General features: G+C 36.9%; 1 protein-coding gene across 2 annotated transcripts; it reads left to right on the top strand.

Moving 5' to 3' along the window:
- Positions 14,032–20,892, top strand: LOC107613342 (E3 ubiquitin-protein ligase makorin). 2 transcript variants are annotated; one of them, XR_001614005.2, is made up of 8 exons: positions 14,032–14,430; positions 15,046–15,133; positions 15,233–16,014; positions 16,252–16,321; positions 16,612–16,700; positions 16,815–16,874; positions 18,605–18,680; positions 20,573–20,892. XR_001614005.2 is itself a non-coding variant. In XM_016315303.2 (7 exons), exons 1-6 carry the CDS (start codon positions 14,420–14,422, stop codon positions 16,849–16,851), a joined length of 1,077 nt encoding a protein of 358 aa, XP_016170789.1. In that variant the 5' UTR covers positions 14,032–14,419; the 3' UTR covers positions 16,852–16,874; positions 20,573–20,892. The 2 variants fall into 2 exon arrangements, 1 of the variants encoding a protein (XP_016170789.1); XM_016315303.2 differs by lacking the exon at positions 18,605–18,680.

The raw sequence follows: 21,511 nt of genomic DNA, 5'->3' as shown, positions 1-21,511 counted from the left end.
ATTTATTATTGGTTATGAAAAAAGTATCTTTTTGGGTTTTTGAAATAGGGAATAGGAAAATAAATTGGCAAGGAAGTAAATTAATACTAGAAAAACTCTTGGCAAGGTATGAGAACTGGAAATCCCATCCTAGTTATCCTTATCAGGTGTGATGAGAATTGTTATTGCTCCCACTTAGTTAACCCTTACTAAATAAAGGAAAGTCGAGTGGACTAATCAACTTGATTCCTCAAGTCCTAGTCAACTCCTATGGAAAGACTAGCTTTAGAGGAATCCAAATCAATCAGCAAATTCCAATTTTCAATCAACAGCTGAGTTTGATAACTCAAGTGTCACCAATTACTCAACCAAAGCAAAAAGGGAAAAAGCTAAATTATTTATATCATAAATGGAAGAAAATAATCATAAATCTGAAATACCTCAAATTGCATTTAAACATAAATTCAAATCTAACATTGGAAGGTTCATAAGCCAATTTGGCAACATAAGTAATTAACAAGTAAAAGCATTAGAATAAATAAAAGTAGAAGAGAAACATAAGTTAAAGGAACATTGAACCTGGAATTGGAGAAAACGAAGGAATCCTAATCCTAAAATCTAAGAGAAATCCTAATCCTAAATCCTAAGAGAGAGGAGAGAGCCTTTCTCTCTAGAAACTACATCTAAAACTTAAAATTGTGAATATGAAAGTTGTATGAATGAATGAATTGATTCCCCCACTTTATAGCCTCTAATCTGTGTTTTCTGGGCCGAAAACTGGGTCAAGAATAGCCCAAAAGTTGCCGGGGCGATTTCTGATAAGTCCAGCACGCGGCAAAGTAACGCGTGAGCGTCGTCCACGCGTGAGCGTGGATTGGATTTTTGCCAGGTCACGCGTGCGCGTGATCCACGCATTCGTGGCGCCTATCTTCAGGGCAGATATGGCAAATTATATATCCTTGTGAAGCTCTGGTCTTTTCAACGCAACTAAAACCGCCTCATTTGGACCTCTGTAGCTCAAGTTATAATTGTTTGAGTGCGAAGAGGTCAGGCTGGACAGCTTTAGCAATTCCTTCAGCTTCTTGTATTCCTTCCACTTTTGCATGCTTCCTTTCCATCCTCTGAGCCATTCCTGCCCTGTAAACCCTGAAATCACTTAACACACATATCATGGCATCGAATGGTAATAATAGAGGATTAATATTAGCAAATATAAGGCCAAAGAAGCATGTTTTCAATCATAGCACAAAATCAGGAAGGAAAACGTAAAACATGCAAATTGTATGAATAAGTATGAGAATAATGGATAAAATCCACTAGATTAAGTACAGGATAAACCCTAAAAATGGGGTTTATCAATCTCTGATCTGGACTTTTTCTATCTCGCCCTCAGGTTGTGGACGAAGTTCTTCCCGACCTCGAACTCCACCGAGCTCGATGGTGTGGATTTCTTCTCTTTTGCCCCTGAGGTTCAGACTTTCGTTGTAACAGCATCGCGCTATTTTCTGGTCTCCTGTTATCGTAGCGATCCCCTCTGGAGTTGGAAATTTCATGCATAGATGTGGAGTCGAAACTACTGCGGCGAGCTGATTCAGTGTTGTCCGACCTATCAGGGCGTTGTAGGCTGAGCTTACGTCGACTACGATGTAGTCTATATTGAGTGTCCTTGATCAGGTTCCCTTTCCGAAAGTTGTGTGTAGCGAGATATATCCAAGTGGTTGGATTGGAGTGTCTCCTAGTCCAAACAATATGTTCAGATATGCTCTGACCTCTTTTTCTTGTAGGCCAAGTTTGTCGAAGGCAGATTTAAACAAGATATCCACCGAGCTTCCTTGGTCTACCAGTGTGCGGTGGAGATTAGCTTTGGCCAATATGATAGTAATAACCATGGGATCGTCATGTCCCGGGATGATGCCTGCTGTGTTTTCTTGGGTAAAAGTAATAGTAGGGAGGTCGGATGATTCTTCTCATTCTCCAACGTGATATACTTCTTTAAGGTGCCTTTTGCGAGATAATTTTGAGATCCCGCCGCCTGCGAATCCTCCGTTTATCATATGAACGTGCCTTTTCGGGGTGTGGGGTGGTCGTTCAGTTCGTCCGACCTCTTTGTCCCTTCTTCTCTTTCTGGGCTCATCCGATTTGTTGGCTAAGTATCGATCTAGTCGTCCCTCTCTTACCAGTTTTTCTATGACATTTTTAAGTCGAAGTATACGTTGGTAGGATGTCCATAGATTCGGTGGTATTCACAGTATTCTGTTCGATTTCCTCCGCATTTTTTTCTTTTGATTGGGCGAGGTGGCGGGATCTTCTCGGTGTGGCACACTTCTCTGTAAACATCCACAAGAGACACCCGAAAAGGGGTGTAATTGTGGTATTTTTTGAGCTTCTCTCCATGTTGATTTTCTTTTTTCTTGGACTCTTTATCCTTATCTCGAGAGGAGTAGGAGAATCCAGATTTTGAAGTCTCTCCTAGTCGAGAGTTTTCCTCCATGATGATATACTTCTCTGCCCGTTCTTGCACTTCATTTAAAGATGTTGGATGCTTTTTTTATATGGAGTAACTAAAAGGTCCTTCTTGTAGTCCATTAATGAGACCCATGATGGCTGCTTCTGTTGGTAGACTTTGTATGTCCAAGCATGCTTTGTTGAATCTTTCCATGTAGTTTCGAAGACTTTCCCGATCTCCTTGTTTGATTCCTAATAGGCTCGGAGCGTGTTTGGCTTTGTCCTTCTAGATGGAGAATCTAGCAAGAAACTTTTTGGCTAAGTCATCAAAATTTGTGATCGATCTGGGAGGCAGAGTGTCGAACCACTTAATTGCTGTCTTTGTTAGGGTGGTCGAGAAGGCTTTACAACAAATCACGTCCGAGGCGTCGGTGAGATACATTCTACTTCTGAAATTGCTGACATGATGGCTTGGGTCTGATGTGCCATCGTATGGGGTCATGTCGGGGGCTTTGAAGTCCTTTGGGACTTTGGCTTTCATGATCTCTTTGGTGAATGGGTCTTGATCTTTGTGGGGGCTATCTTCATGACTGGATCGAGTAGTCTTAGTTTTGAGATTGGCTTCGAGTTTTAGGAGCTTGTCCTCTAACTCTTGGTGTCGCCTTGGTTCCCTTCGAAGATCCTTCTCGGCCTCTCGTTGATGCTCGGCTTCTTTTTCGAGTTGTTTAAGGCGGTCTTGAGCTTGTAGTGCCTCCGCAATTTCTGTACTTGGTGAGTTTTTGTCTTTATTTGGTTGAGGTGTATCTTTTGGTGTGGTGTCCGTGTTTTTGTGCGGCATCCTATTCTCTAGATCAGAGTCGTGATCGTTGTCAAGGTTGTCCGCCATGATGATGGGATGACTTCCAGGTCCCCCGCAACGGCGCCAATGTTCCGAGGGTTACCTGAAACTGTAGGTCGATCCCGGACGAGATCTGAGTTGGTGGTCGGAGCTGACGTATCCGACTTGTTGGATTTGGTGATGATACTGATTCTTCGTCACCGGTGGGTGGTGGTACCTGCAAGAGACTCCGATGCTTAAGTTAGCACGTGCTTTAGGCAGGTTTTTAGTAGAATCAGAGTATGAGTTATACCTGGGTGCTCCAGTGTATTTATAATGGTGTGGAGTGACCTTTTCTGGAGATAAGATAGTTATCTTATCTTATCTTTGAGTGGGGTCATCTTATCTTTAAGGGGAACCGCCTTTATCTTTCTAGGCTTTAATTGCCTTTAGATTTGGGCTGGGTTCCTTCATTTGGGCCCTCTTTGGGCTCTTCTGGCGATTTGGCCAAGCTCTTTCAAAAGAGGTCGGGTAACCTCGACCTGAAGAAGCCGGTCGACTTGTCTCCAATCAGCCCGGGTTGTACAGCTCGACCCAGGGTAGGAACAGAAATTCAACGACTTAATAAACAAAAAACAAAAACCTAGCTACGTCTTAAAAAGCAAAAAGGTTTAAATCAAGCACTATTTACAAAAGTTGCAAATGATAGTCGATAATAAAGAGTTCAAATCGAACACCAACTATTACAAAATTAAAGTGTCAAAAGACCCACAAGTCGGGACATTCCGAAAAGATAAACTAAAGGAAAATCAAACGGGGTTGAGGTTCTCGCCCGTCACAGCATCCTTGGCAGGGGGAGAGGGGGGGAAGAACAGTAACCGAAACAACCTCGATGATCTCAGGAGATGAAGGGGAAGCTTCCATGTTGACGACCTCAGGCTAAGGCTTAGCTCGGACCTCGGACGCAGAAGGAGCCTGGTGCACGAAATTGTGATCTCAGACAACGGCGCCAGGAACTCTGTACGCACGTCTTAATAAATCGTTTTTCATTCACAACTTCGATACAACTAACCAGCAAGTGCACTGGGTCGTCCAAGTAATAAACCTTACGTGAGTAAGGGTCGATCCCATGGAGATTGTTGGTATGAAGCAAGCTATGGTCACCTTGTAAATCTCAGTCAGACGGATATCAAATAGTTATGGAGTTTTCGAATATTAATAATAAATAGAAAATAAGGATAGAAATACTTATGTAATTCATTAGTTAGAATTTCAGATAAGCGTATAGAGATGCATTCGTTCCTCTGAACATCTGCTTTCCTGCTGTCTTCATCCAATAAATCTTACTCCTTTCCATGGCTGGCTTTATTTAAGGACATCACCGTTGTCAATGGCTACATCCCATCCTCTTGTGAAAATGGTCCAAATGCTCTGTCACAGCACGGCTAATCATCTGAAAAGCATCCCTAAAAGTAACTAGATTCTACTAAAAACATACTAAAAACAATGCCAAAAAGCGTATAAATTATCCGCTCATCAGAGCCTAACCAGCCTTAGGGTCGGACATGGGCACCTTCTCATCCTCGTCCGGGGCTGGAACAATCTTCCCGTCCACAATGACATTGTCAATACTAAACAAAGAAAGGTCAAGGTCGGGGGTTAGGACAGGAACTTGGGCCTTTAATTCTCATACATTTCAGCCACACCCCCAACCACATGCTCCTGAAGCTCGGCATAATCATCCTGGGCTGCCTTCATATCCTCAGGCATATCGATCAACTCCCCGTAAACCCGAGAATAACTCTCCTTGGCCTTTTCCTTCATCTCCTCCGCCTTGGCTGCTCGAGAACGGGCCATCTCCAAGTCCGACTCCAACTTAGCATTTTTCTCCTCCAACTCGGCCTTCAACCCATTCAACCTCTCCACATTAGCTCGAGTAGAGTTCAAAAAGGCCTGAGAAGCGTGAAGAGGAGACCTTTTCAGCTCTTTTGCCAAAGCAGTATTCACCCCTACCATATGAATGCAGTTACGTGTCATATGCAGGAGGTGGTTCAAAATAGACACATCATCCATTGATATCTGACTGTTAGACAGGATATGCTTCTCGCTCCAAGCAAAGCCGTTGAAGTCCTTATGATTAATACTCAACTCCCTAGTGGTCTTCTGCCTCTTAGGGGTTGGCTCGGATGGAGACAGGGACAACGGCACGCCCGAACTCTCTAACAGCGTATCAGGAGAGACTAAATAAACATGGGGAATCGGAATGACTTTCCTTTGAAAGGGCAAACCAGAACTCGGTTTCTTAGGAGGAGGTCGGGAAGAGGAGTCCTCAGTCTCTTGGCTCTGGAGATTGTGGGCGGTAATCGAATTTTTCGTGTTACGCAGGAATCTCATAGAGGAAGATTTCGAAGCCATGTCTGAAAAGAGAAAAGATTCACAAATACATGAGTTATGATCACAAACATATAGCATCAACATAATCAGAAAATCCAGAGGTCGGAAACTACATAACTCGAACCGGAGAAGATTGGGGTCCCCTAAGAATCTCTTCGTGTCTAAATGAGGAGCTCGATCCCAGCACTCTTCCAAAACACCAACAAAAGCTTGTTTGACCTCATCTAAGCTATCTATACTATATTTTGTCACTACAAGGTTCTCTTGCCAAAAAAGGGGAAAGGAAGGTTCATCGCTCTCATCCAAGAAAAAAGGTCGGACATCCTCCACTGCCTGAACCTTAAAGTAATAGTTCTTAAAGTCATGAAAGGACTCATCAAAATTAGAAAAGACGTTCTTACCATGAACAGCACGGAAGGAGACCCAAGAAGCCTTCCCCTTCTGCGACCCATGCTTGGTCAAGACGAACAAATAAAGGAAAATGCTAACAGAAGGTCGAACATCCAACTCCCGACAAAGGAGCTGGAAAATCTCCAAAAATGCCCAAGAATTAGGGTGAAGCTGGGAAGGGGCTACGTTATAAGACCAGAGGATCTCCGTCTCAAAATTGGTAAAAGGAAGAGTGATACCCAGTGACGATCCGAACTTTCTGCCGGTAAAGAAATTTATAAAATTAATCGCGTTGCAAGTATAGTTTCTAAACCAATAGAGAATCCTTTCGTACAAAAGTTTGGTTGTCATAAGTAACAAAACCCAATAAAATTTATAACCGAAGTATTTAAACCTCAAGTCGTATCTCAAGGAATCGCAGGGAAGTATGATTTATTATTGGTTATGGAAAATAAATGTATATTTTTGGGTTTTTGAAATAGAGAACAAGTAATTTAAATGACAAAAAAATAAATTAATAATTATAAAGACTCTTGGCAAGGTATGAGAACTGGAAATCCCATCCTAGTTATCCTTATCAGGTGTGATGAGAATTGTTGTTTCTCCCACTTAGTTAACCCTTACTAAATAAAGGAAAGTCAAGTGGACCAATTAACTTGATTCCTCAAGGCCTAGTCAACTCCTGTGAAAAGACTAGCTTTAGAGGGATCCAAATCAATCAGCAGTTTCCAATTCTCAATCAACTGCTGAGTTTGACAACTCAAGTGTTACTAATTACTTAACCAAAGCCAAAAGGGAAAAATCTAAATTATTTATATCATAAATAGAATAAAACAATCATAAATCTAAAATACCTCAAATTGTATTAAATAGAATATTCAAATCTAACATAAAGAGTTCATAAGCCAATTTGGCAACATAAGTAATTAACAAGTAAACGCATTAGAATAATTAAAAGTAGAAGAGAATATAAAATTAAAGTAAGGGAACATTGAACCTGGAATGAAGAAATAACCATAAACTAAGAGAAATCCTAATTCTAAAACCTAAGAGAGAGGAGAGAGCTTCTCTCTCTAAAAAACTACATCTAAAACCTAAAATTGTGAATTATGAAAGTTGTATAAACTGTGTCTATTGATTCCCCCATTCTCCAGCTTCTATTCTGTGTTTCTGGGCTTGGATTTGGGCCGAAAAAGAGTCCAGAAATCGCTGGGGTCGACTTCTGCAATTTTCTGCATGTGGCGTTCGTCACGCATGCGCGTGGGTCATGCATGCGCGTCATTTAGAGATTTTCCTTGTCACGGGTACGCGTCAGTCACACGTACGCGTCGCTTGCGTTTTGTGTTAGGCACGCGTCCGCGTCGTCCATGCGTGCGCGTCGCTTCCATTTTCTTTAAAACTCCATTTTGTGCATTCCTTCCATTTTTGCGTGTTTCCTTTCTGTCCTCTAAGCCATTCCTATCCTATGAAGCCTGAAATTACTTAATACACAGATCACGGTATCGAATGGTAATAAATGATAATTAAAATAAATATTTTCAAAGCATAGAAAACATGTTTTTACACATATCATAGAATAAGGAAGGAATTATAAAACCATGCAATTTATATGAATAAGTGGGTGAAAAATTGATAAAAATACTCAATTGAGTACAAGATAAATCATAAAATAGTGGTTTATCACCCAGTCTGACGAAAAAACAATCATAAGCATAGAAAAAAGGGCGCTCCGAGCTGTCCAAAGGAGGGAAGCAAACCCTCTCTTCAGAGTCGGGAATGACTAGCTCGTAATTCTTCTCATCCTCCCTATTGACACATATTCTATGATGCCTACGAAACTCGTCACAGAACTCCCTATCCACTATGGTTACACAAGAAAGAACTACAGTATCTACCCAGTTACGGAGGCCAGGAGGAACCTTAGTGGACATTTTCGTTAGAACCTTACGAGACATAAAGGTACACCTACAAATACAATAGCAAAAGAGATCGTTACTACAAACAACCGGAACAGGGGCAAAGAGGTCGGGCAAAACCCTAAAAAATCAAAGACAACCTCTTTTAAAAGAGAAACATGTTCAAACCAAAAGGTGCCCCTCTCATGCAAACATCACAGCATTATAGTGACCTTTGGGGACAACACAGACAATCAAAGTAAACCAGCCACTTCTCAAAGTTCATAGAAAGCCAAAGCAAAGGGACCTTTTTTTTAAATAGTAATCAAACGAAAATAGAACCTCCAAAAGGCAGCAAGTCAAAACAAAAAACTTCTTCAGAAGATGCAGTGAATCACCATAAAAAAAACAAGCACATCAAAACCACTACCAACATTCACCAAAATCATTCAAAGTAATAAATAAAGCAAGCAAAAAATGTGAAAACCATTAAAACACTAACCTGGAAAGAAGATGAAAAAGGGTGTGTCAAACAACGATATCGCGAACGCTCCTCTTCAAGAAGAAGGGCACGTCAAGCAGCGGTATCACGAACGTACCTCTCCAAGAAGGAAGCTTCTGAGGAACCCAAGAAAGAGAAAATCTTGGAAGCAAAGATAATCAAAAGGCAAAAAAGTTCTTTCACAAAGGAAAATGGGAAGAGAGAAAGAGTCGCAGAAATGGAGAAAAGAAGAAGAAGAAGATACACCAAGTTTTTATAAGGACAGCAAGGAATAACGAGCCCAATAACTGAGCTTTAAAATTGTATGCAAGAATCAAGAAAACTCTCGCACCAATCTATCCCCTCATTTAAAGCGAGGCAACGTTTAAATTTTCAAACCAACAAATAGCCGGCTGCCTGACCTCCGCGAAAATAAAAAAAGTCTGATGTATCCAACAGAAGTCACGAAATGCTTGAGCATGACTTTACAAAAGATCGGGACTCAGGCAGGAGCACTGTTCATATCCTGGCCCAAACATAAGGTCAGGCCCAATAAGAATAAAAGGGTCAACCTTAGAAGGTGACCCTCCATCCCCTACCCGACCTCTTTGAAGAGGTCGGGCACCAACTAGGGAGCACATCTCCCTTTATCTGAAACGGCAAGGTCACTGCTTCTAGAAACCAGTAACTAAATCTCTATCTCTACCTAAAAGATAAGCTCCAACAAACTCCTAAGACATAAGATAAGATAGAACTACTGCCACCAGAGAAGTCATCAAACTCTACTATAAATACACTGGCACTCCCAGGTATAACTCACGTTCTACCCTACTAAAAAACTACTTAAAGTCCTTGCTGACTTAAGCATCAGAGTTTCTTGCAGGTACCACCCCCAACCTCCTCACGAGAAATTTGGACAAGTGGCACCTCAGCATCACAAGTCGGACGCTGCCACTCTAAGGGACCTGGACCTCACGTTCAGGCCCAAATCGATGTTTCGGGTATTTCGAATTACCTCACGAATGAAATTATGTAGAAAAAAAGATAACTAATAATGACATGTTAGAGAAAACTTTCTTAACCTTCCATACCTCGAATGTGCTCCTACAGCAGCAGTATCAAAAAAAAAAAATTTTAAAAATATTCTGATTTAATTCCGTGCTTTCTTGTTGTTGAACGTAACAATGAAGTACTTTTAATAAATCATGAAGCGCGCTCAACTGGCACCGCACCATTTTCTGAAGCAAATGCGGCAAATCATAATCCTAGAAGAGATAAATGGCAAGGTTTTCGTAACCAAAAAAATTATGGAAGGAAGAAAAATTATGTTCACAAGAAAGGATCTTACCAGAAGTGGGATAAAGAAAGAAATAATGGGCAAAGTAAATCAACAGAGGATAAAATGTTTCCATTGTAGTGGAAAGGGCCATTGGTCGCAAACCTATCGTACCCCAAGGCACCTAGTTGATCTTTATCAAGCATCCTTGAAAAAGGATGATAAAGGAAAGGAGACGAATTTTGTTTCAAAGGATGTTGCTGAAAATTACACCATTCATTATGAAGTATCTGATTTTCTTTAAGGATCTTGAATGAAATATTGGTTATTTGATCAATGATGGAAAATTTTAATATTTAGGTTTGTTAAGTATTTATGTAAATAAATAAAATATAAAAAATTTCTTGTTAAGTTTTATTCCCTATGTATTTGAATTTCAAGTATGATGTATATAAATAATGTTTAATAAAATATTTATATTTATGTTTATAAATTTTAAAATCACTAAATGTGTCAAGTTCTAAAATAATAATAATAATAGTAATAATAATAATAATAATAATAATAATAATAATAATAATAAGATTATTATTATTTGTCTTTCAAGAAAATGGCAAGGACATATAATGAAGATGTTTGCCTTGCGGATAGTGTAAGTTCGCATACCATTCTCAAAAGTAATAAATATTTTACTCATCTTGTACCAAAAGAAGAATATGTTAATACTATTATTGGCTCAGACAATGTGATAGATGGCTCCGGAAGAGCTATAATTTTATTTCCCAGAGGAACAAAATTCATAATAAATAATGCACTATTGTCTACTAAATCTCTAAGAAACTTGTTGAGTTTTAAAGATAATCACCGAAATTGATGTCATATTGAAACAATGAATGAGAAAAATCATGAGTACTTATGTATCACAACTCATGATTCAAATAAAAAAGTTATATTAAAAAAGTTATCCTCACTTTTTTCTAGGTTATATTATACTAAAATTAGTGCAATTGAATTACATGCCATTGTAAATCAGAAGTTTACTAGCCCAAATGAATTTATAATTTGGCATGATTGATTGAGATATCCTAGAACAACCATGATGCGGAGAATTATTGAAAATTTTCATGGACTTTCACTGAAGAACTAGAAGATTCTTAAATCCAGTGAAATTTGTTGTGCTGCATGTTTTAGGAAAAGTTAATTTTAAGGCCATCACCAGTAAATATTGGATTTAAGTCTCTGCTTGGGGAGCTTGTCATTTTACATGCTGCAGCACTTATTCGATTGAGGCCAACAAGTTACCATCAATTCTCTCCTCTGCAATTAGCTTTTGGCCAGCAACCAAAAATGGGACCCCAAAGAAAATTGAAATATTATGCTGGATATAATTCTCCCTCTATAGTAAGGTATTTTGAGATATAAATAGGAGATATGTTTAAAGCTTGATTTGCAGATTGTCATTTTGATTAAGCAAAATTTCTAACATTAGGGGAAGAGAACAAGCTTCTTGAAAAAGAACTTAGTTGGAATACATCATCCTTGATGCATTTAAATTCTCGATCAGGGCAATGTGAACTAGAAGTTCAAAAGATTATATATTTACAAAGAATAGTAAATGAATTTCTTGATGCATTTTTTGATACGAAAAGGATAACCAAATCCTACATACCAGCTAAAAATGCTCCAATTTGAATTGGTGTCCCAGTCGAACATATCAGAAGCGTGGTGGATTTGTTGGTTTTAAAGACAAAAATCCTCCAAAAAAAGAGGTAAATACTATTCCTATTGAAAAATATAAAGACATAGTAAAGACACCTACAGTTGTCTAAAATTCTGATATAATTTTGACACCAGAAGACGTTTAGGTACCTGAAAATTCTGAAAATTATGAAAATAACGTGATTTCAATAAATTATGGCTTTAAGGAGAAAAATGGAACCGAAATAAAATAATTATCAATGAAATATTTGCATATAATGTGGCATTACACATTATGCATGAAAGTAAGGATCTTGAACCAAGAATAGCCGAAGAATGTCGACAAAGGAATGATTGGCCGAAATGGAAAGAAGCCATGAAGGCTGAGTTAGACTCACTTGCAAAGCGTGAAGTCTTTGGACCTGTAGTCCGTACACCAGAAGATGTAAAACCTGTTGGATACAGATGAGTATTTGTGAGAAAATGTAATGAGAAAAATGAAGTTATACGCTACAAAGCTCGACTTGTGGCACAAGGTTTTTCACAAAGGCCCAATATAGATTACGAAGAAACATATTCTCCCGTAGTAGATGTAATAACATTGCGTTATTTGGTCAGTTTATCCGCATACCATAAGCTACATCATATGCATCTAATGGATGTAGTGACAGCTTATTTATACGAATCATTAGATCTTGATATCTATTTGAAAATATTTGAAGAACTAAAGATATTTAAACCATCCAATGAATATTTGCAGGGGTTGTACTCAGTCAAATTGCAAATATCTTTATATGGTCTAAAGCAATCTGGACGAATGTGGTATAATTGTCTTGCTGAGTATTTGGCAAAAAATGAATTCAAGAATGATGATATCTGCCCATGTGTTTTCATAAAGAAATCTGCATCTGGATTCATTATAATTGCTGTATACGTTGATGATTTAAATATTATTGGAATCCTTGAAGAGATTCCAACAATTATAAAATCTCTAAAAAAAGAGTTTGAGATAAAAGATTTTGGAAAGACTAAATTTTGTCTCAGCCTACAGATCAAGCATACAAAAAATGGGATTTTTATTCATCAAACAACATACATAGAAAAGATCTTTAAGAGATTTTATATGGATAAGTCACATCCATTAAGTATCCCAATGATTGTAAGGTCTTTGGATGTGAAAAATGATCAATTCCGTCCTAAAGAAGAAAATGAAGATATCCTTGATCTTGAAGCACCATATTTCAATACAGTTGGAGCACTAATATATCTTGCTAATAATACTCGACCTGATATATTATTTATTGTGAATTTACTAGCAATGTCTAGTTCCTCTCCAACCAGAAGATATTGGAATGAAATTAAACAAGTTTTTTTATATCTTCATGGAACAGTTGATATGTGTTTATTTTATCCATATGAATCCAAGTCACAATTAGTTGGCTATGCCGATGCAGGATACTTATCTGATCCACACAAAAGAAGATCTCAAACAGGATACCTATTCATATATGGTGATACAGTTATATCATGGAGGTCCACGAAACAGACGATAGCAGTGACATCCTCTAATCATGTTGAAATACTAGCGATACATGAAGCAAGTCGAGAGTGCTTTTGGCTAAGGAGTTTAATCCAATATATTCTATCATCTTGTGGACTGACTGATAGAAAAATAGCTCCAACTATTCGATTTGAAAATAATACAACATGCATTACTCAACTTAAGGGTGGATACATCAAAGGTGATAGAACAAAGTATATTTCTCCGAAATTCTTCTTCACTCATGATCTTCAAAATCAAGGAACAATTGATGTCCAACAGATCCGCTCAAGCGATAATCTGACAGATTCATTTACAAAGTCACTTCCAAAATCCTCCTTTAGAAAATTGGTACATCAAATTAGGATGTGCCGATTTCGAGATATTAAATAATGTCGTCAAGAGGGGAGACTATACTCTTTTTTCCTTGGTCAGGTTTTTTTCCATTGGAATTTTTCTTGACAAGATTTTTAATGAGACAGTCTTATCACAAAGGATATTGTATTCTTTTTTCTCCACTAAAGTTTTTTTTCCATTGAATTTTTCTTTAGTAAGATTTTAATGAGACATAATCCTAAATAGACATCCAAAGGAAGTGTTGTGATAAGAATAGTTATTTGAATGCTCATTTATGATTGGTGATTCCATATTCTCAAGATATAATAAATTTAATAAAATTTGAAAATGTAACCTTTTATACGTATATAAATAGGAGGTTAAATCTCAGTTAATAACACATAGCAACAACAACAAAACACTCGTCTCTCTCTCTATGTTGCCCTATATAATCATATAATATATATATGAATCATCTATATTATATTGAGATAATAACATTAGTGAATATTAACACTAAATTTTTTTATTTATACCTCTTTATTTTATAATTATTTTCTCTTTTTTATTTATTTATTTTACAATATTAACAACTTTTTTGTGCGATAAACTAGTTTATTTCTCAAAACAAAAAATGTTTTTGTCATTTTTAATCAAAAGGTACTTACACCTGAAATCCTTCAACATGATTACTTCGAGCAACCTACCACGTAAGGCCACGTGATCATATGACAAATCAAACTGACATACTTACAAACACAAGATAGGAAATAAAGAAAGAACATGACCTTGGTAGGTTGCTGGTACCATTTCGAAGCTAAAACAAAACATAGTCTCTCTTTCTATCTATGCAGTATTTACCATCCATCCAAATCCTAGCTTCAAGCCTCCAATCTCTGCTCATATTTCTATTCCTATATCTTTATTGTTCCCACCACCCATCCAACACAACACCACCCCTTTAATTAATCAATTAATTCATTTTTTGAGTGGCTGCAAAACCCCACGTGCTTTCCCTCCTTACTTTTTGCCCCGCCCCTTATTCTTCTTTCCACCTCTTTTCTCAATCCGTAGTAATCACCTTCGAGGTTTAGGGTTTTGTTCCTCAACATCACGTTTCGCTCAATTTTCAAACATATATTTATTTTTTTATTTTTCTGTCTCCGCCATGTCTAGGAGGTGGGATATCGATTATCACTGTCTCTATATGGTCAATTGATTATGAATTTTCATCTGAAGTTCGTTGATTCGATTGTTTTGCTTTGGTTATTGTTATTGATTGAATGATTGTTGTTATAATCTATTTTTCTTGATGGGTAAAAGTTTTGTTTATATGGGGTCAGTTCATAATAGATACATAAACTCTTTTGGTTGTTGCGACAAAAATATAAAATTTTTCTGTACCTGAGACAGAAAATTTTGTACCATTTTCTGTCTCTCCCTCTTATATTTTGTCTTCCCAATCATCAGAATTAAGGAAACAAGAGTACAAGGTACAATCATGGAGTTTTTTTATTTTGACTTTTGTTGGATTCAATTCATTAAGTGGGGACTAAACAAGTTATGATTTTTTAGCCTGTCATTCAGTAGAGAATCAATAAAAGTAAATTTGTTCGGAGGTGTTAGTTTAGCTTTGTGTTTGTTTCAATCAAGGTGTGATTAGTGATCATGATGATTTTCGTTACCTTGGTATGTACGGGCTCTGTTTCTTGTTAATTTGCTGTCTTTTTTATGCCTATGCAACTTGGTGACTCTTATAATTTCTGTAACTTCCTATCTTTTGAAATCCTCTAGGGTTCTTTGTAAATTCTTTGCTCATGGAGCATGTCTGAAAGGGGAGCATTGTGAATATTCTCATGACTGGAATGATCCTCCGAATTTGGTGATACAAGCTCTCCTTTTGTGATACAATGATCCTCCAGTTCATGGTGGTTGATTTATTTTTGTCTGATCATTTGTGCTTGTTTTCTTATTGTGACAGATATGCACATTTTATCAGAAAGGAGTCTGTGCTTATGGTAGTCGTTGCAGATATGATCATGTCAAAGTTTCTCGACCACAATCCTCGACGGCTTCTTCCTCAATAACTGAACAACGGCCCCTGGTTTCAGATGATGTTGTATTTGGTAATATTGGAATTACATCAAATGGTATTGCTGCAGCTCCTGAGTTTTCTCCTTCCAGAAGTCCTTCCCTTATTCCCAGCATACCTGCTTGGAATCAAGAACAGCAGCAGTATCATGAATTTGTAGGGGACGATGATGTTCGTCAATCTAGAATTACTTCACCTGCTGAGATTCCAATCTGTTCATTTGCTGCGGCTGGCAACTGTCCACGAGGGGAAACTTGTCCTCATATCCATGGAGATTTGTGTAGTACTTGTGGAAAAAACTGCTTGCATCCTTTTCGACCTGAGGAAAGAGCAGAACATATGAAGAGTTGTGAAAATAAGCAAAAGCATCTTGAGGCATTGAAACGTAGTCAAGAAATTGAATGCAGTGTGTGCCTTGAGCGTGTTCTTTCAAAGCCTACTGCAGCAGAACGAAAGTTTGGGCTGTTATCTGAATGTGACCATCCGTTCTGCATATCATGTATTAGAAATTGGCGTAGTAGCAACCCAACATTGGGGATGGATGTCAATAGTACATTGAGGGCATGTCCTATCTGTCGCAAGCTATCTTACTTTGTCATTCCAAGTGTCATTTGGTATTCTACACATGAAGAAAAAATGGAAATCGTTGACAGCTACAAGGCAAAGCTCAAGTAATTTCCTAATCACTTGCCAAAGTTTCTTATATCTTGTTTTTCTTTTCTATTTCAATTGTAACATGATATAATCATGACTTGGAATTCATGCATAGAGCCTGCTGAAGATGGCCGTAATACTTACCTCTATATCTTCACTATCAAACAATTAAAAAAAAAATGAAAAACAAAAGTAAGCTGAGTGGAGAACCATAGTTTTTCTAATATTTCTATGTTTTTGGTTGTGATTTGCAGGTCCATAGATTGCAAACATTTTGACTTTGGCGATGGGAACTGTCCTTTTGGAACCAGTTGTTTCTACAAGGTGATACATGAATATAAATACACTCTTATTTTGAGTGAACTACTAGGCTCGTTTTAGTTTCTCAAAAACAAAAAAGAACTCTCATTTCAGTCTACAGTATATTTGAAACATTATTTGATCTTTGGACATTATTACATGAAATTGGTACATGAATGCAAATTTTTTGAACTCAAAATAGTTGAAAAGGTACTGCTTTTACAACCATGTTAAAATTGATGCTTGATTGGTGAGTAAAAGGCATCTTTTAAAAATTGGCAGCAGCCTAATTGTGTTTTATGTCTCAATTACAGCATGCATATAGAGATGGTCGGCTTGAGGAGGTAGTTCTGCGACATCTTGGAGCTGCAGATGGCGATACAGTGATTGCCAAAGATATCAGGTTGCTTTTGTGCTCCTTTATTGTTCTATAGTTTATGGCCTTCTTCTTTCTGACTTTAGATTCCTTTCTGTTATGTTTTTGTTCATTTACTAACTAAATACATGATGATATCAGGCTGTCAGATTTCCTAGCTAGCATGCATTTACAATGAAGGTGGTGCTCATATGTTTTAGGGTAAGTTACTAACTTCTGATTCCTTTTGCTTAAAACTTTTGTATGTGGATCCATACTAATTTTTGTTAGTGTCTTTGGTTCATTGTGGCGAATATTTCGATAAAGTTTATATTCCTAGTTTAGTCATGTTATTTAAGGGAATAAGGTCTCAACTTGTTTCCTTTCTTTATGATAGATTCTAGTTCTGAGGAGGATGATTTTTGTTATTTGAAGAAAAAGTAGAAACACCATACTACAATAAGCTCTTATTGAGACCTGCTCCCTCCCAAACTTCCTTCATTACAAGATATTCAACTCCTCACTTTAAATAACAACACCCACATGCATTTTATTCATTACTATGAGAAACTACCAACATATGGAAGCCACCCCAAAACTGCACACATGCTTCAATGTTAATCCCATTTTACTGTCCTGCTTATCTCCTATTCTTTCCTATCTCTACTAATTTTAACATTTGTAATAGGCGAATGCCCATCAGTTTATTTCCTTGAAATATAATTTTCTTGGTACTAGAAGGCTTACAATGAGGTTAATACCTTTGACTATGGTAGTTGTCCAGTTAACACCTGCTACCAAACTCCAAAAGAACCCATCATCATTAAATTATTATGATTGTGTCTTTATCTCCATAATAATTCTTCATTGCATCTTTGTGCTATTGCTTTTCCATGATTCTCTTTCCAGAATTCCAGCAAATGCTTTCCAATTTTCTAGTATGCTCTTTTAGGATTTCATCTTTGATGAAACTCTTATGTATATTGTATTATTTTCAAATGATGAGAGTGCAAATGATAAAGCTAGATCTCTCACCCCCAATAAGTAATTATGCATCGTACAATCATACTGCTGGTAACATATCTTCATACAATCAGTAATTCCAGTGGTGACATCTCATTCCTCTGGCAATCATCTGGCATTATTATCTCTTACTACAATTATTCTGCCTTTGTGCTGATGACTATTCTGGTAGTGAAATCCCTACCCTACCATTCTGGTTATCATTTGTCATTGACAATGACCCTAGGTTGCTTGATAACTCAAATATCAGCCACCCCTTGCTCCACAAAAAGCACAATGCCAGTTTCCATTTTCTTTTCCAATGTTATTTATTTTCTTATAATATTTTCAACCAAACATGAGAGCTAAAATACAATGACATAATACTAGAAGCGAAAATCTATGATTGGGTTTCAATATAAAATATGATGGTTTAGGATCAGGGGAGGAGAAGAGAGGGACTATAAGAGGAGGGATTATAAATTACAGAGAGATATTGAAGTGGTGTGTAATAATTGTGATATAAATGTCTTAAAACACATTTAATCATGTGGTACTGTACTAGTAGTAGTACATGCTTAAGTTCACTATGGTAATAGCCCAATTTAAACAAGTAAACAGTAAACACATCTGTAAATATAATGGAATAAAGAAACTGTTGCTCATTGTTTTCTCAATTAGACGACTAATTGATTTCACAATGTAATCTAAAGATGTTCTGTAGTAATCTTGTTATAATTTCTACCTCAAACAGAAGACACACTTGCAGACATATCACTTCCTTTCATTGTTCTTTCATTTTTTATTTTCCAAACTCCTTGATGACTCTCAAATACCTTGCTCAAATGTTATGAACACTTAGCAGTGTGGATAGAAATGTTGTCAGGTATATATATTATTCTCCTTTTGTTGTTTTAATTGCCTCTGCTTCTGCTCTATTATGTCTGCAGGATACTTGCATAAAAATGGCATGCTTCAATGTCAAAGGTTTTTTAGTGTTGCAAGTCGAACAACTTTTGTTCTATGGTAGGTACTGTGGTTAACCCGAGTTTTCCTGATTAGAAATCGTGTTGAGTGCTTGAACTTTATTTTAGATTTATCATGATGTTTGTTTGGTGGCTAAAGTATATGCAGCTAAGTATGATTCTTGCTTATATTCTGATAATATCAGGTATTATGCACATTTTTTCTCTTTGATGCCCTTACCACAAGCAAACACTCCAAGAATAGATAAATCCCTGAAAACTTGTTTCTTTTTAGTGTGTTGTGGTTCTGTTGCCATTTTCATCATACACTATGTGTTAGGAACTTGGGTATTATGGGGTGCCCAAAGTCCCAACATTGGATAGCATGAGATGCTTGAGGTTGTATTTAAGGAGTGTGGTACTTCCTCTTGACAACTAGCTTTTAAGGTGTGGTTTTCTACTTTCCTTAGATGCTTAACAATGGTATTAGAACCCTGAAAAGGGCTACCTATAGGCTTGGATTAAGATAAATACCGAATGCTGATAGCCAATAGCGTGAAGCCGCTGTGGATGTCGGCTCTCCAAGGGCAGTGTATTTTTAGGAACTTCGGTATTATGGGGTGGATGTTGTATTTAAGGAGAGTGGTTCTCCCTTAACTAGCTTTTGAGTGTGGTTTTTCACTTTCCTTAGATACTTAACACTATATCAATATTGGTATTATTGAGTGTGGTTTTTCACTCTCCTTAGATACTTAACACTATATCAATATTGGTATTATTTACGGATTGAGAAAGTATCATGGCTGCATTGGTAGCCTGCTAAGTTGATTGCAATACATGAATGCTAGGTTCTTCTGCTATGCTAAATATTGCAGAAATGAGGATATTGTGTCAGACAAGGGGACACAAATAACAAGACAGGATGGTATGAATGCATTCCTTCCATGAAAAAGATAGTAGTCACTCACTAGATGATTTGGACATTTCTAGAAAAGGTTTATAGAAGCCTCATTAAGGAGAGCGGCTTAGATAGAAGCGTAATCCAATAGCTAGTGGGAGATAGATCTACGAAAATCATAAGGAAAATTATCAAAACACATCTAGGATTTAATCATGTAATGCGGTACATGATAGGGTATTGTGGCATCATTTGATAAATATAGCTGACCTCTTCCAGTGGGCAAAGCTTAGTTGTGTTTTAACAAAATAGAATAGTAGGTTTTAGTAGTCCAAAGTAACCAAAGAAGTTACAAGCTTAATGGAGTCTTAATTCCATTATATAATCTGATACATATCTTGTTGATAATAAAAAAATAGAGAAAAAAAGAGGGTAAAAAATTCAGGTATTCAAGCTTGCTGCAGATTAATGAGAGAGTTCTGTTGCATGAAAAGTTTGTTTTAAACCGAAACAAGACTCGATCTGACTGTTGGCTATGTAGAAGTTGCAATAGTAATTGCACTGAATGACTGAATTTTCTTGAAAGTTCATGTATGTCTTGGTTCAAAGCAGTGAATCAGTTATCATACAACCTGTTGGGATTCTAGGCCTTCACATGATTGCTATTCTAATATTATTTGATTCCCAAATTATGGTTAAGAGCAGGCCTATGGTGAGTCACATGTAGCTTGGGAAAATTGCATTGTGTTTCTACTTGTCATATTAAATGTTTTACAGCTTTTACTGTTGGGTTTGATAATTTCCTGGGACTGGTATGTGTATATTGCATAGTAGCTTCAGAAAGGTTGTATTTAGGAGAATTTAAGGGTGTAGAATTTTCATTTTCAGTGTTATTTTCGTGCAACCTGTCTTCTCTTTTCTTCAATATCAAGATTGGGATTGGGGTTTCTCACCCAAACCCTTTGTTTAATTTTGGTTCTTAGTTTCTCGTCGTGGTTGTAATAATATTGTCATAACATAAATGTTGCTAAAAGTTATTTTTTGTGTAATTTCAGTGAAGTACCTGATAAAAAGGCGGTGGTGCATTCTTTGTTGTAATAAAGGCATATGTTAAATGATATATGGACATACATGCTTTTACAAGGGTGTAGTCTTCAACATTATAAATCAAAGTATGTATTGATGGGGTTATACATTATGCATTGTGATGAGGTTTCCCTGTCATCATTATTGAGATGATGAGATGTGTATTGCATAATGGATTTTCCTCCTGGGTGACATTGCACCAAGTGCCTTGGGAAAAGGGATATATGGTTTCATTTGAATTTTAGAATTAAAACTGTAATATTTATAATAATTTTGATTTTGTTTTCAATTTCAATTATTTTAAAATTGGAATGCATTTAGCACCTAAATTGAGTATATTACATAATTAGAACTGTAAATATCAGATTTAATTACTGAAATGTGTGATTTTAACTCATATAAGCACTAATCCATGTCAATTTATTTGTGGCGTTATAATATTAACACATAGAAGGTGGACTGAAAGAAAGTAAATAATGGTAGATGAATTCCAAAGAATAAAGATTGTCACTAGCAAAAAAGAAAACCCGAGTGAAGAGTAGAATAAAGTTGGAATATAATGTGCAGCGAAGCACTGGTAGGAAAATGCAAATGGAAGTGAAGTGACATGCATAATTTATAGGCTGTATTGCGTCTTTCTCGTTTAAGGCTGAGTTTGATTTAGGGTGTTTAACGTTTTTTGAAACATTTCCTTTTTGTATTGGTTATTTTTTCCCTCTCTAAATGCACATCTTAAAACCACGTCTATGTGAAGCTTGAAGTTTTATCTTCAGCATTTATTTTATGGTGCATTCTATGGTGTAGAAATGAAATTGTTTCTACATGTGTAGAAGGATATGTGTCAATACATTAGTAGTTCATGTTGATGGCTCTTGGATAGGGAAGAATTAATTAGACTACACAATTGT

Source organism: Arachis ipaensis, chromosome B08 (genome assembly GCF_000816755.2).
Source record: "Arachis ipaensis cultivar K30076 chromosome B08, Araip1.1, whole genome shotgun sequence".
In the NCBI taxonomy this organism is placed as follows: Eukaryota; Viridiplantae; Streptophyta; class Magnoliopsida; order Fabales; family Fabaceae; genus Arachis; species Arachis ipaensis.
This window is presented reverse-complemented; position numbering and strand designations above follow the sequence as displayed.

Coding starts and splice junctions, on each gene's coding strand:
- LOC107613342 (XM_016315303.2), top strand. Junction 16,015..16,251: donor AGCTACAAGGCAAAGCTCAA/GTAATTTCCTAA, acceptor TGTGATTTGCAG/GTCCATAGATTGCAAACATT. Junction 16,701..16,814: donor GTGATTGCCAAAGATATCAG/GTTGCTTTTGTG, acceptor TGATGATATCAG/GCTGTCAGATTTCCTAGCTA.